This window comes from Opisthorchis viverrini (genome assembly GCF_000715545.1).
Source record: "Opisthorchis viverrini unplaced genomic scaffold opera_v5_134, whole genome shotgun sequence".
Lineage (NCBI taxonomy): Eukaryota > Metazoa > Platyhelminthes > Trematoda > Opisthorchiida > Opisthorchiidae > Opisthorchis > Opisthorchis viverrini.
In genome coordinates this window covers 364350-380739 of record NW_008751778.1, presented here as the reverse complement: position 1 = coordinate 380739, position 16390 = coordinate 364350, and the positions used below count along the sequence as shown (strand labels likewise).

The following is a 16390-nucleotide window of genomic DNA, read 5'->3' as shown; positions in this document are numbered from 1 at the left end:
AGGAATCCGTGTTGACCTGGAAGAAGTGAAGATGAACAAGTTAATGGAAGTGGAGATGTATGGGGCGAGTAGCTGTAAGCAAGAGCTCAAGGCAAGGTCCTCAATTCGATTATCATTTGCAAAAGCAATGAAGCTGACTGGATTGTCAGTTTGTTGGTTTTTTACTCTGCTTCTTTTTTCAGCTTTCAAATCTGCCTGTCACATTGTGTCGTTATTTTGGTCACTGTGGTCGCACCCTCACCGTACGTACCACACGCCTGCCCACCAGCATCCAATCTATTTTTGTCAATCATCGACGTACCGCACATTCTTTTTACCTCCATCAACCTACCCCTATGGTTGATGTTTCCGACGATCGACATTTCACCAACCCGTTTGATGCTTGGAACGAACACTTCAAGGTAATGTGATTTCACCTCACTTCCCTTTCGTGTTTGTCCAGGTTGATGATGAGTGGAAAAGATCGTTATCGGAAAAAATTCTGGGTCTGGTAAACAAGCTTAGTGAGGAGGCGTCAAATTTGAGCAGCTCCGACATTTCCATGTACACGGGCTTAGCAGGTGATTTACTATTTACTGCTTTTACTTAACCTGGCCCACTTTTCGAAGCTATTCGAGTTGGTCGTTCTAACTTGTTCTTGTTCGCCTCTCTCAGATGGCCCTCGAAACTTATTAGGCTAGCCCTTCTCTCTCTATGCATGAATGCTTTCGTACTGCTCTGCAACAAGAGCTCTTTGTGATATATCAATTCATCTCTTGTTTGCAGCAAGGCTGCACAGAATGAGGAGTAACACTTGAGTCATTCACGTGGTTCGGTGAATCCACGAAATACACCTAAATTGAATTCACCTCACATTTAAAGTCAAACTGATTTCCCGACTTCCTGAAACCACCCTAGTCGCTGGACACATCCCACTCATCCGGACAAGTGGTAACAATCGTGATCCGTTGGGTAGTAACATTCCTCTATACGTGACATTGTAGCTTCGCGTAGCAGACACTTTCCACTGAATCACTTTTACTAGTTTCTTCTTTCCGCGAACTTGTGGGTTAATAAACTCAGGCAGATAGCTGAGTCAGCGGGGTATTTTGATAAGACAGATTAATAGGTGAATACACGCCTGAACCCATCCGTTTGGTCTCAGCTCGGTGTTGTTCAGTAGCCGTGGCGGGATAAGTTTCAGTCATCCTGAATAGGCCCAGTTGAAAATTTTTGCAATACGATCATTTAATTGAATGGTGGATGACATTTCATCTTTTGCATCAGGGCATTTTCGGCCTGACCAAACGGGTCACAAGGTTGGTCGAGTTCCAAGACAGACGGGGGACCGGTCAACAGAATCCTTTCTCCTAAAGTAGCACAGCTCATTTTAGTAGACGTTCGTTTTACGTTTTTCTTGGCCGGCGGATTGTGATGAAAAATTTCGCGTGAAGTCGACCCGAGGGGTCTTGTTTTCCATATGAACACCACACGGGTGTTTGTTGACAGTTTCGCCGATGTTTGGCTAATTGGGTGCGGGACAGTATGTCCAGCTGACGGGAGTAAATGAATTGGGTAGGTTGGATTTGATTCTTCAGATCCAGGCCCACTGCTGTTTTTGGGCCCATTTTGGCAAACAGTTGCACACGGATTTCTGCCATGCTTGTTGACTTAAGATGTCTGTCCACCTATTCGCCAGCTTTATTCTCTCTATTTAGTTTACACGGGAATGCTTAAAAACATCCGTCACTTCAACGGTCATTCTCCCATGCACCCTTTACAGATGTGTTACCATTCTGTGTCTAGTGTCTGTCCGCTTTTGCTGAGTCTTTTACCAGCGTTCGATGTGCATTGGTGTTGCTCATTAGTATGTCCATCCCATTTAGTGTCAAAACTGCTTTGGTTGCCCTGGAACCTGTAAATTTTTGACCCGTTTGTCGTGCAACTCGAGGTCTTCACGATGACTGAGCTACTGCCGGATTTGTTCCAATCTAGCCGGAGACAACTCAAAGGCCAGAGCCACATTGTGGCTTTCCTAACTACTTTTGAGAAATAGCCTACTGTCCTGTCAGTGCCACAGACGTGGGTTGACCACAGTCGCCCTCGCTCTTCATTTTCGAAACGTGATTTCATCAAGTATGAAGCAACTACCTGGACAGGCAAATTTGCCGACCACTGAGCGGCTTTCAGCGTAGAGTTGCAGGCGAATGGGGCTTGCTCCCAGAATTCTTGGATTAATAAACTCTCGGTCAATGCATACATCCAAGGACAGAATTCCGTTGTTCTTAGCGTGTTCAAGCGTTGGCCACTGTGTTATGAGACGTAGTCAAAATGCTTTTACCCGGACCTGAATACTTCAAAGACTCGAGAGCAATCACTAACCGGGAAGTTCTCTTTTCGACTACCACTCGATTTAGATGTATGTCAGTTCTGTTACTGAGTACGCGCTATGTGTTGCTTTGTGACATATGGGTTTGACTATTGGATACTTTGGTTTTTTTTCTAGTGGTCTTCTGGAGATCACACTTCCATAGACACTGGTTTAGGCTTTCTCCCGATTACGGTCGTTTCGGAAAATGTAGATTCTTACCACGCACGTAATCTTAAGTAAACGCTTTTCGAAGTAATGTACAAAGTGCTATTCGTTTTACATGGATTTATAGACTGAGGGACAGTCGATTCAAACGTACCACGAAGCTTCCTTACCTTGTACTCCAGGAAGTCTACCTAATAACAAATGCTTATCATTTCAGGAATCGGATTGTTCTTCCTCAAATTATCACGAGCTCCAGCGGCGTTTATCGACCACGCCACCAGAGAAGATGCTCGGAATTTCGCCCAAAAGATCACCCGGCGTTGCTTGCGACATTTGGATACGGATCGACTTCACAAAAATATCAGTGTTTTCACTAGTTCGGTCGGTGCACTTTGCCTGGCTGCTATGGACGAGTCCGACCCTGCAGCTGCCGAAAAGTACCTGGAGCAAATCTTGGCTTGTGCTAAGTTCGCCTGCAATCTGAATTCTTCAATGCCTGATGAAGCTTTATACGGTCGATCGGGATATATAAGTGCTCTTCTGACCTTAGGACGGGGAAATCGACAAATACCAGCAGATGTTGTGGCCGGGGTGAGTTGACAAAATATGAACTGATAACCCATTGGAAACACATTTCACTGTGCAATAACACTCGTGACTCGCTTTACTACACTAGGGGGAGAGATGGACCAAGTGGTTAGAGCGCTAATTTACTCACCGGAGGGTCCGTGGTTCGAACCCGACCTCTGCCACTCGACTTCCCCTGTCTAGGCTTGGGCGACCTGGCAGTATCCCAGCCCTCGTGCAACCTTCGGGTGGCATGGCAGCTAGACACCGGAAGGGTGCTAAAGCAGGATGACTTAAAAAAAATTCCACTTCACTTAAATGATTGCTTTAATGATGACTAGGATCATTTAACAGCTCTAGAGGTGATCATTTCATGCTTGTTACACGTAAGGATACAAATTCTATGCTTAACTGTCCTTGGTTAATACCTGTGCTTCATGAAAATCAATTGGTCGATTATTTGTAGCTGAGATAGACTGCCATATTTCATATCTTACGTTGCTCCATCCATTATTCAACACTGTGTATCCGTTAGTTGGGCTGATTCACAGTTTATCCAGCGTGTTTGTGGGATTCATGTATTTTCATGAAATGTCCCGACAGGAATCCCATGATATCCCTGTAGAAATCTTGCATTGCCAAGATGTGAGACAAAAGGTGTCCGAATGTCACGTGTACAGCATTTTATGTCTATACCATCACCCAGAACACTCCGCTGCCTCACTCTTGTATTGATTTTGAGCTCGGACGAGATAGTTGCGCAGGTCAACACCCGAGCTTCATCCCAGTCCGAAAGGCCTTCATGATAACATTTGTCCGGAGAGCCAACTTTTCGCATCGTGATCAGTAGTGCTTGTGTCTTGACTGTTTAGCTATGGACGGCCCAATGGTTAAGTTCCATGGTTCAAATGCAACCCCGGCATCTCAACTGCTCTTGTCTATGCTTAGGCAACCTGTTAGTATCTCACCCCCTGTGCTTTCCTCAGGTAGCATGGCAACTATACACCGAAAGGGTGCTGCAACTTAACGAAGAGAGGAAAGACTGAATTGTGTGGTGGCAGCGATTTGTCCGTTTGTCGAAAGCCTGCACACCTAACGGTACAGTGACGCCAATGTTTGCTGTGTGTTTTCTACTTCTGATCTCATGCTATAGTGTGCGATACGCTATCAAGGCCGCTCATTTTCTTGGTTTTGTTGACTACTGTTCTGACTAGAACATTCCTACTTTCAACATGTCCGTCAGAGAACTTGCTTACGGAATTCATGCTCAATCTGGTTAGAACTTTGCAAGTTTTATGTTAACGTGGAAGTCGTTTATCGAAGTTCGTCCGGAATTCTTAGACGCACATAGCATTTCTCAGTCCACAAAAGATAACATAGAGTTATGTACTGTCCACCAGTGGATGTCATATCGAGAATATACTTCACCGAAGATAACCGAGTTGTCAAGAACATTGTTATTGCGATCTGAAAGCATCGTTTGTTCAGCCTGTGAACATCCCACAGATTGAATTCAGCTCAGGGGCAGTTATCATTTGGATCAACGAAGCGGCATTATTGGTATTTCTCACGTTCATAGCTTACAACGTGATCCTCCGAGGGCTCTGCCAAATCAACTACTGACTATCGAACCCTGAGTAATATATATTGAAATTTTCGGTTGACTGGAGGTTGCGAAAATCGGAAAAAATGGTTCAACTTGACTGTATTTCACGCACGAGACAAAGTATTGACGGTAGAATTAAGACAGTCATCTAGCCCAGACGGGATGAACTGATGCACAAACTCATGCAATCCGAACGTGTCGTTTGAAAAACTGCACACCGGCTGCTTCGTGATACTACCCTAAACACGTTTGTTCGGTTGTAACAACAAAAAGTAAATGGCTGGCGGGTTGCGCACGGTGATTGGCTCCACACTCTTGCCAATCGAAAAGCTGGGTGCATCGACTTACAAGTAGTTTCTCTGTGTCCGTGCCAGCAAATTAATGCGGATTTCGACACACTCGTGCAGCAGAAGGGGACGGAGTTTGGGCGCAGAATCGGCTAGATGTATAACATTCCCATCAACGTCTGGTTTACAAGATTCAAATTACGCATCTCTCGTCGACTTTTATGCGACACAGCCTGTTGATAGAGTCCAGTTTTTCGAACGACAACTTTCGCAATCCTCGTGTTAAGAGGTGGGTTAGTTTCTCAAAAGAGCGCCTCGTACACTTAACAAAGCTATGAGCTTGTTTCGTGGTGAGACACAGTCAGAACACACTTTTCGAAGGTCCTTGAAGCAAATCTTATTCGTATCGTGCATTGGATACCACCAAATAATCGGACGCCTAGCCTCATAGCTCCCTGACAAGGTAACACCCTTCACCTAGGGACATTTCTTCCGGTGGGTGTCGTTAGTCTCAGTGCTGCTGTATTCATTCAATGTTTAATTAATGACTCCAAGTTAACCTTGGATACCTCGTTTGGATGCAGGGGTTCTGAGGGGCCACCTTGCCGTATACCTCCGCATTCAAACCTTTCAAGCCCTTAACTGTCCTCCATCCGATCGTGCGGATCTTGCTGCATTCCTCTGGCCTATTCGATTCATTGCCACAGAAAGCATATCCCAAGAGGTATCGATGTGGGCACACTGTATTATTGGCAAGACCCCCATGCTACTGTCCTGTTTCTCTATTATTCTGTTTCTAATATGTTGACTTTTTTGATCACTACGAGCGGTGATGAGTACACAAGATTCTATCAGCAGTGAGGAGGTAAATGGCATGAAGGTCGTTAAATTTTCTCTATTTTTTCACAGAGATACTTCCTTCAATCATCGAACACCACCAGCGGTAACTTGGCGTCCGTCATCGCCTGTCTTTCACTGTTCACGATCCTCTGATTAGTTGTGTACACGGGTTAAATTACGCCATCTGTTTCGTCAATGTGTTATGCTATGCTCTGATGTTTTGTCGGAATACCTCGGCGCTGCATTGTTTGCCGTTTTCTCAGGTCGTGGATTCAGTTCTTCAGTCTGGTTTGCGAACCGCAAAACGCTATCAGTCCGATGGAATTTATCGGGATTTGATGCGCCATTCCAATCTCGCTATGCCACCGCTAATGTATGAATGGCATGACAAGACCTATCTGGGTGGAGCTCATGGATTCGCCGGTATTTTGCTGACACTCATCAAAGTTAGTTTAACCCTAGTCCACGTTTCTTCGAAGGAGACCGTTTGTCTTTTTATGCTTTTATATGAGCAGGTTTTTTGCTTCATGTTCGTTTCAAGTACAGCAGATGGCTGTTCATCGCTTGTACCATTTTTCTAAATCGAACGATGGTCTTTGTGTCGCTCGGGTTGGTGCAATTAGTCCCACTCGCTGCGTGTACGGAGGCCAGCCGTCCCTAATAACCAAACATCATTTGGACGGATGTGTCACGTGCAGGACACGGACCAAGCGGAGTCATGCTCTGATTGGTCAGGATGCCAGCCAATCCGGATCGGGCATCTTCGACTGGAGGCTTCTCGCCCCATCACGGTGATTGTAGCACGACCTTGTGGAACACTCTGTGATTACCCTATAAATACAGATGTAATGATTCTTCTTTTGCCTCCATAAAGGGCTGTGTAGAGCTACCGTGCCTTTTGATATACCGTAGTGGGTGGAGCAGGAAGCCAAGGGACCGATACAGAGTTGCACTACCGTTCAGCAAGTCACAGCACTACGGCAAGATATCTGAGAAGCCACTAAACTAAACGTCCCCTAACCTGTTCATTGTTGCTGTGTTGATGGTCCCTTTTTGTTCCTTTCAGGTTCACCAGCTCTATCCGAACGCTCTGAGCGACAAGTCAATGCATGAACTCGTTCTACCCACGGTTCACTGGATGGGAGAGCTCCAAATGAGCTCTGGTAATTGGCCATCCAGTTTGGGTCGTAGCATGGGTAATGATGTGTTGGTTCACTGGTGTCATGGTGCCACTGGAGTGGTGCCGCTCATGCTAGCCGCTTATCAAGTAAGTAAACAGCGGTTCTGAGTGCCGCATTCAGCTGTGTGCCTCTTCACTCTTTCTTCAGCGAATACAATCGATTCATTGTTTATCTTTGTGACTGTCAGTGTACTGTATATTTCAGTTCTCTTAATTTCAGTTTTTCAGCTACAAATCATGTGCAATGGTTCCAGCTGCTGTGGTTGCATTTACCAATAGATCAAAAGAATAGCGGTCACGCGTTGAAGGCGAAGGTTCAACCAGTTCATTGTTGTTAAATGGCTCCGTTTATTCGATATGGCAGAGAGCTGGAACTGCGCAACTCAGCCAATGGATTTTCTGTAGACTCACCATTGGTTGTGTGGCGTAGCCACATCTGTGAAGGTCGCTAAACATTGGTGTGTTTCATCCCGGGATCCCCATTCGGGGAGACAGAGTTACCGACTCGACTGAGTCGCCTAGTAAGGACTTCACTGCTTCGTTTCCAAGTCATGGACTAGCCGCCCATGGGTGTTCTCCATCCCAGGAGTGCTCTGCGAGACAAACGTTCCTCTGGCAGTCGAAGCACATAGCCGAACCAGCAAAACACATAGTGTGATCAGTTGGTCTTTCTGAAGAGATTAATCTTTCCCGGCCGGGGGGAGCGAGATGGCTCAAGTGGTTAGAGCGCGAATTTACTGACCAGAAGGTCCGTGGTTCGAACCCGACCCCTGCATCTCGACTTCCCCTGGCGGTATCCCAGCCCTCGTGCATCCTTCGGGTAGCATGGCAGCTAGGCACCGGAAAGATGTTACAGATGAGCGTAATCTTTACCGGAAACTATCTGGCATACGCCAGAATTACTGATCTGGTGTTCCCACCAGGGGCGCCAGTTGTCAAATGAAGAGGATCTTAAAAACTACTCTACACGTAGTGACCACATCTGTGATTCATAATGTAAGGCAGACCGAACCTCGACAGTGTACCCTTGAGAGTCAAACTGATATCACTTCAGCTTCACAAAGGTCGGAGTTTGGCAAAGACTGCTCTTACCTTCCCGCTTCAGTGAATGCTTTCGTCTTTTGCCAGTCCGTCGGGATGACGATGAGTGAAGAGCAACATCGTCAGCGTACTCAGTTTCTGCGAGTAAACACCCGGAAGTATTTCGATCCCTGACAGGTTGGAGTTAGATAAAGACGTCTGAGGAAGCAAGTATATCGCTCCTAAAGCTGAAGAGGAAGCAAGACGGAAGGGACCCTTGCCCTGCACCACTGAATGTGCTGAATTGAGTTTGTTTCCACATCGACAGGAGGAAGCATATAAAAACAAGAATCTAGAGGGGATACGCTTCATTGCCAGACACTTCCACAGTTTATACGACCAACAAAGTTAGAAGTGGGGCAGTTCCATCGCCTGTCGCAAAGCGTAGATATGAAAGATCCAAGACGGTTCAGAGCGAAACTTAACTTTAATCTCATGCATGTGGCTCCCTCGGTGATGGATCAATCCGCATGTGGTAATAACAGAGAGCCTCTTGGACGGCTTCGGCCGATTTTCTTGTGTCGTTTTTTAATGGAACACACCGTCGGTGCGTGCGCACATTACCGTGGTCACCGTCAAGTTGTGTACTTCAAAATGATCGACAGCCTTTTATCGAAGTTCTCAACTGGCAGCGGATTGCCACACGACCCAAATGGGTCCAGAGGGGGCTGGTAGTTGGCGGTCTCCAGGTAACACGATGTGAAAGCTTGTGCTGGCTAGGAACAGATGAAGATCAGCATTTGGCTGAAGAAGTTCGTTTCCTCTATCTGTTGAAAGCTGCAGGGTGAAATAGATTCCTTGAGTACTCCGCTTTTGTATTTACCGTATGGTTGCAACTGAAGAAACTGACTTCCACAGCACCGAAACTCTACCAACATGAGACGGTGCCCCTTCATGGTGGGCCTATTGTGCACTCAGGAATAAGGCGCAGGGATCCTATCCATATTCCCAGAGGTTCGTGTAAGGCTCGTTCAACACATGCTGTACAGCAATTTCACTCATACTGGGAATCGGCCGCAAAATTTCAGTCTGACTCAGTTCATTTAAACAAGTGTACAGCTGAGTTTCACAAGGGACTCAACTGAATCTCTCGTTTATGATGTTCTACAACTGAATGTGCTGCACACAGGCCGCCTCATATTTCAGTTGGCACGATGTTCGAGATGTCACAGTATATTTTCATAAAGGAAATTACTCACAATGTTGACGAAAACTCTCCGACAGCCCACGACCGGCTTCAGCTGGTGAGATTCGGTTGAACCGAAAACCCAGTTGATATGCAAATGAGTGTATTCGTCGGAATTTGTCCAATTTGGATTCAAGTAGGACATGAGGTTGACGGAAACTCGGGGATTGCGCCCAACTGATGAGCCCTAAGAAGGGCGAAACTGGTCGTGGGTTGTCAAAGAGTGTTCAGTAACCTTGTGAGTAGTTTACAACTGTTTTGAACGCATGCTTTTTCAGACAGCAGTCTTCACTATTGCTGTACGCTTTCAGCTCACTGGAGAAAAGGTCTATTTGACGCGCGCCATCCGCGGTGGTGAAGCTATTTGGGCACGTGGGCTTCTGTACAAGGGTTGTGGTTTATGCCACGGCTCTGCTGGCAGTGGATACGCATTGTTGGACCTGCACCGAGTCACGAAGGATCCAAAGTACCTTTATAAGGCAGCCAAAGTGAGTTGGTGATTTCCGATGCATCAGTTTGATCTGACAGATGGTTAGATTGCGAGAAAGATCTGTGGTTCCAACCCGGATGGTGCGTCTAGGCTTGGGCAACCTGACAGTATCCCAGTCTTCGTGCTTTCTTCGGATAGCATGGCAGCTGGGCACCGAAAGGGTTTTTTACGAAGGATTAAGCTGATATTCAGTTAACATCGTGTTAATGAGTGCATACACAGATCTCTCCGTTTATCCTTGCATGTTTGTGGGCTTCTTGTGACTCTGCAGTATCATTGAGTAGGCTAACTAAACTTTAGTTAAACAACCAAGAGCTTGATTGACTTTGTCGGCAACGAAATACTGTGTTCGATGTGATTGATCACCACGTCTAAGCCGTTTCTTTTCAGTTAGCCCTTTTTTTTCTTTCCCAATTTTTATAACCCCTCTAGTTCGCCGAATGGTGCACCGATTGTTTTAAGAACCGAACGAGGGTGGCTGACCGACCCTACTCCCTATTTGAAGGTAAGGATTCGTGGTCATCCAGTGAACAGGTTTCTGACAGTTTCGCCTTGTGAAATCCAAGTCATTTTTAACACATTGGTGCTGAGTTTATGCGGAGTTCATATCAAAGCACAAACAGCAACAGGACGCATATGTTCGATTTCTCTCAGCGTGCATAGACTTCTTTGTGGTGAAATTGACAGGATTAAGCGAAGGTCTCTCAGGTGTGAATGCAATCTTGCTTAGAGATGCCTCTTAGTTTTAAAACCTTAATTTGATGATAGATACTTCAGACGCACCAACTCCCTCATCACTGTGTCTGCCAGTTGTTTTATTATATCCTTTTGATGCTCTTTTTCCACACTCGTTCAGATCACGTGACTGAGTTGCAATGAGTTAACTTATCTAGAATTTGCTGACCCCTTTCTGTTCGTACCGAGAAAGATTGAATTATCTTGGTCCTTCCACTCTGTCTTCTGAACCGTCGATGAGATTAATAATAAGATGTCGTTATGTCAGCTCTTCACCGGAGCATTGACCACCAGTTCTTTCGCTTGTGACTTTTCGCCAACTCCCAATATCTTATTCATGAAACATGGTCTTTCATTTGTAGATGCCTTCCTCTTCTTTCATTTAGATTGCCTTGTAGGCTGCGTTCTTAACTAGTTTATATCCGTCTAACTGTGTCATCATCATCGTCAGCTGTAAGAACCGCGCACTCGTCGTACAGTGGTTGTAGCTTCCGCAGTTTCGTTCACCGATGATTTGGGGGAGGGGGTAGGTAGCTGCGCATTGCACGCGCGAGCTGGTAAATTATCAATCCAGCACTGTCAGTGGGCTGTCAAGTGGATGGGGGTTGGAAAAGGAGTTGTGCATTGAAGGTAATAGCTTTGATGCACGAGCGCCATCGAGGGCGCGACTGGGCCATGTCTGATAATGTCTCTAGCCATTGATGTGGCCCGTCAAATGTTCATCCATTCGATCCAACTTGCTTTGATTGAGTAACTTTTTCCCCTGGCGAATCCGGCTCCAGACTGCTGCCTCGGTTGTCTCTCGGTAAAGTGTTTTTCAAACTGTAGTTTGGTAAAATAAATAAATCCAAGGTTTAGCGGTGTTCTGTTACAGGTCAGTTGATTGCTCCTGTTCCTCTTGCCGTTTTATGTCTTCTCTCATTAGTAACCTATAAACTCTGTTCTTTTCCCCCTTCGTTAGGCCTCGCTGGTACACTTTACTTCCTTGTGGATATTCTGGAGCCATCAGAAGCCCGATTCCCCTTGCTGTCTGCACCGTGATCTGTCTTCGATTTCATTTCTCCATTGGTTGTCATTGCTTTATACAGATTGCAGTAAACTCATCTCTTTTGGTACGGGACTGGAAACACTTGGTGGATGAACCGGCAGCCCATCTGTTTCGAATCTGTTCGGTCCCGAACTTTGTGGATTTTACCATCCAAACTTTTGCTGAAAGACCTAGAGGTACTGTGTTGTCGCTGTATCGTGGTTGAGGTTCGTCACATGCTTATGTGTCAACTCGCATCCTCGTATATAAATGATCTTTCCAAAAGAGTAATTTCTTTTCAGCTGGTCTCTCTTTAGGGTTAGAGCTGAATGACCGAAAGTTTAGCCTGGGTAGTATATGAGAGATGTTCTTATATGTCATGCTATGGATAATAGGTGGGCTTGTAAACGTGGTATATTTAAATTGAATGAAATATACCATCCAATTGAACGAGGGTGGTATTCGCGATCACCGTTATTCGTGGGTAATGATGGCTGACTGCCCCCTCCCCCAAAAACGATATTCAGACCTTTGTCCGCTCCTAAGCGATGGATTTACTTCAGTCAATAATGTAGGAATGACGCAGTGAAGACGACAGCCCCTGGATCACTTGGTCCTTTCAGGGCGTGAGTTAGTGGGGCCCAGCTGAGCTGTTCCTCAAAGTTTTCAGCCCATCATTCAAGAATGGATTGAGGTCCCGTACTTTTCATGGATAGTTTCACTAACACTGATGCTCTTCGCATTGGTTGATCGGATCAGCTGGGACAAGCGATTGTTTCTGGTTACAAAGATTGTCTTCAGTTCACTTCAACCTCCAGGAATCGAAGAATTATCCAGCCTCGAGGCGCTGCCCCAAAAAACTATCGCCACATAGTTAAGTAGCGAAATTAGTCGAAAACCGAAAATTGTGCCTAGAATACACGAGTCCCAGCTGATACGACACAGCTTCGTTATAAGGGGCTTATCATTTGAAGCCATACTAGGGCTACCATCAACAGCCACAGAACGGCATTTTTTGGGACCTGTCCTGCTGTCTGTGTTTGTGCGAAATCATAGTGGGCGACTAACCGAATGAACCGTGCTCCGTCTATCACTTGAAATCTCTTTACCTTTGTGCAGCTAAGAGGGTCTGCATGACAGATATCAGTGGGTTAACAAGAACCCCTTCACCATGTACTTGTTGCATTCAAACCCATTTGAAGTATTCGAATCCGTACAATGACTTTTCGGTTGCACTATTCATTCTACTCAATGCAGAAAAGCCCTCAAGTATTCCATCAGAATAATTTTGATACACAAGGTTTGAAGCATGTCCAAAACGAACAGCCTCATCGTTTTTGTGTTAACGAAGACAAGACGTGCTATACTGTTTATCTATTTAGACATTTTCTAGGTTAGACTAATTCACGTGCTTGAAGACTATTGTTGCACTACACTTGGAACTACTAAAATAATTGTTAGTAGTTTGGAGATATTTAGGAACCTTACTGAAGATTCTCTCGTTGGTGAAGCCAATTTATACCGAAAAAGCAGGGAATCACTGTACTGTATCAGTAACGGTGCACATCCAACGAAACTCGTTCTCGAACCCGCGACCTTCCGGCTGGTGATTGCACCCTCAACCGTTCGTTCACGGGCGGCTGATCAGCAGTATGATTAGTTAGCAATAAGGATACGCCACCTTCCATCCTTCAGTCGCAAATACCATATCACATGATCGCGCATTGACTGGCTTCTCAAGTAAGTACTTCTCAGACAAGTGAATCTTCCTCTTCCTCTGAAATTCACTCAGAGATAAGATTTACCCGACGAGTGGAACTTCGATCTGAGAAATGGTGGTCTCCGTGAATGAAGGATGAGCGGCGCTATATCCCGTTTAGGTGAGGCTAATCATACAGGTGTTCGGCCGCTCTTGAAACAATGGTTTAGTGGTCACCCGCTGACATGAAGGTCGCGGGTTCGAAACTCACTGAGTTCCGAGAGATGCGCACTGTTTGTTGACTCCAACAACGACAAACAGCTGTACAGTGCTTCTCGGCTACTCCGAGTCAATTAACCAGCTGACTTCACGTCACCATTGGTCACCTGACCTCTGTGAACAAGACCGAAGCCAGATCTGTGAAGAAGAACACTTGTAAACGGTTCGGTTACTACTGGCCATTACACTAACTAACCAGCATGCTAACTTGGGACATATCAACAACTGATCAGCTTAGACGGACCGGGTTGCACTTCACAACTCAATAGCCGTTCGGAACGCGATCAGTCCTGCTTGCTAATCCTTAGCAGTATGAATGAAGCGTTTTGCTGTCTTGTGTTGTGCATCTGGACACGTATTCGCATGACAGCCACAAGATTATGAAAACTTACAAGAAGGATAGCCAAATTCATATGTTTTGGTGTTGTGTGTAAGGTGTACGATGGGAGCAACTATGAGGCCAGAAAATATGCATTCTTTCGTCGATATATCTCACAAAAGGTTAACTTTTTCTCGCCATCTGACTAACGTGCATGCCCGATTGACTGACACACTGCCCTGTTGAGAAAACACCTGTAACAATTGAGGAACACATTGATTATATATATATATATATATATATATATATATATATATATCGCTCGGTTGGCTTCGTTTCGTAGCACTTTTTTAATGCAATCCTTGAATCACGTTTGGATGGTTGGTCAAACGGAGAAGTGACAAGTCCTATTTACCTAGTGGAGAAACAAGAANTATTCTGATACTGTTTCCTCAGTGAGGGCGTGAAAATATGCCCTAAAAAGGCAAACGTAACAATTCATAAAAAGTCGCTGTTGACGGTAGGTTTTCATGCTTCAACTATCGGATGGCGGTATCGCCGCGGAAACTGAAACCGTTGTTTTCCGGAGGGATGGACTTTTCTGGGAAGACAGCCAGACAGAGATTGCTTTGACGTGATTTTAGAATGGAGATCGAAGCAAGCCGAAATCTCCAGTCGTAGATTTAAGTAAAAACCCTAGTTACCGAGTAAAAAAAGGCACTTTTTCGCTGAGTCAAACAATGAAAAAAAACAGAGTTGCGAAAAACATTGGAATATCGTTTCCACCATTTTGGTACATGCTGTACGCATATGTTGGGTTGAAGTATAGAAAGGGTATCCTGGGAAAACTCATGGCTATACGAAACCACAAGTTTCAAGGGTTAACAGATACGGGTCGTTCCTAACTTAGAGTCTCTGTTTGGGAATAAGTTTCCTAATTTGCTTTGTCCTCAGATTATGAGGGCGTTTATCAGCGGAATCCAAGCCCTAGTCTCGTTCGGTGGCTATCCACGAAGACAATGGTGGGATGACAGTGTATTAACGATTCCGCATCACGCTCCCGATATTCTCACTAGATTTGTTTGGTACTGGGCTGATAACGTCATCAGGTCTCTGAAAATATCGGTCTAAGTCTACAAAACAGCCTGATAAGAAACCGGTTCTTGGTGAGATGGCTCACTGGTAAGAGCTTGAATTTACTGACCGGAAGGTCCATGGTTCGAACCCGACCTCTGCTACTCGACTTCTGTTGTCTAGGCTTGGGAAACCTGGCAGTATTCCAGCCCTCGTGCACCTGTCGGGTGGCATGGCAGCTAGGCACCGAAAGGGTGTTACAGCTGAACGATTTTTTTCTGGAAAAAGGCTTTGTCTTGCCCTACGTTACCGTAATTTACACCGCTGCTCGGGTATATAAGCCTATACACCAACCCGACCGACTGACATGAAAGCTTGCTACTTCTGTTTGATCGTAACCAGTCTTGCAATAGCAAACGCCCATTCGTTGGATAGTACAGGAAGCACTCACAAGTACGACAAGCCTGAAATGTGATAGAACGACCAAATACCCAGCTACATTTCTGGACCTTCAGGTCGAGTACAACTTACCTTGGGACGATATTTCTGCTACCCGGGCTCAATCTTGTAACTGTTAGCAATGACAATTAGAAATCCGACAGGCATTCCAAACGCGCGTAGGGATTTTATCACCGTTAACCGTGCTGAAAAATTCAGTTTCGATCGTGAGCTGTGGGGATTGTAGTTGTTTCTTCGTCCAGCAGCACCAGGTCATCCCGTCCTTTGGTATGCGCTTTGCACCTACAAAGTGTAAGCTCATGCTTGTCGATGACATCGACAAGGTTTTCCGAAGGAAAGTGATACTTGAAAAGCTGTGGGGTAGTTGTTTCTTCGTCCAGCAGCACCAGGTCATCCCGTCCTTTGGTATGTACTTTGCACCTACAAAGTGTGAGCTCATGCATGCTGACGTGCAGTCACTGAACACGCCACTTACAATCCAGGGTGGGGTACTGGATGTTGTGGAGTGTGTTACGTATCTTGGAAGTCGTATTAGTGCTGATTATTGTGTGACAGATGAGGTGAACGCACCAATCTGCAAGGCTCGGGCCGCGTTTGCTAGTTTGAGACACCTATGGCGTCAGGATGGTTTATCTCTGAGTCTGAAGGGACGTGTGTATCAAGCTATAGTCCGGGCTGTTTTGTTGTAAGCATGTCAGACGGCCTATTCGAGCAGCGGAACTGAGACGTCTTCAGGTGTTCGATAATCGTTGTCTCAGAACTATAGCTCGCATGGGTTGGCGTCAGCGAACCTGTAACGAGGCAGTTAGAAAGCGCGTTTTCGGTTGGTTGAAGAATGTGTCGAGCACCAGAAGCTGCGTTGGTTTGGACATGTGTTGCGTATGCCGAACCATCGTTTGCCGGAGAGAGCGCTGTTTTCCATGCCCAATTCAGAGTGATGTAAACAGAGAGGTGGCCAACTCTTGACTTGGCGGAGGAGTATGAAGGAGATCACGAAACGCTTGTGTGCTGTCGGTGCTACTCGCCTTCAAGGATGGGGACCGCGTG

The 16390-nt window shown here is 45.7% G+C and overlaps 2 protein-coding genes across 2 annotated transcripts in view; both read left to right on the top strand.

Moving 5' to 3' along the window:
• T265_13943 (hypothetical protein) overlaps positions 1–16309 on the top strand; it is a gene marked incomplete at both ends in the record, with an annotated part of 26226 nt that extends 9917 nt beyond the window's left edge. The window contains 10 exon segments of the mRNA XM_009171282.1: positions 443–560; positions 2733–3106; positions 6079–6261; positions 6882–7082; positions 9573–9749; positions 10184–10256; positions 11448–11523; positions 14943–15216; positions 15589–16028; positions 16042–16309. Coding sequence (XP_009169546.1) covers positions 443–560; positions 2733–3106; positions 6079–6261; positions 6882–7082; positions 9573–9749; positions 10184–10256; positions 11448–11523; positions 14943–15216; positions 15589–16028; positions 16042–16309 — 2184 coding nt within the window.
• Positions 16310–16323: 14 nt separating this feature from the next.
• The window catches only part of T265_06073 (hypothetical protein), a gene marked incomplete at both ends in the record, with an annotated part of 40124 nt that continues 40057 nt past the window's right edge, over positions 16324–16390 (top strand). Inside the window, one exon of the mRNA XM_009171251.1 lies at positions 16324–16346. Within this exon, the coding sequence (XP_009169515.1) occupies positions 16324–16346 (23 nt within the window). The remainder of the gene's footprint in view (positions 16347–16390) is intronic.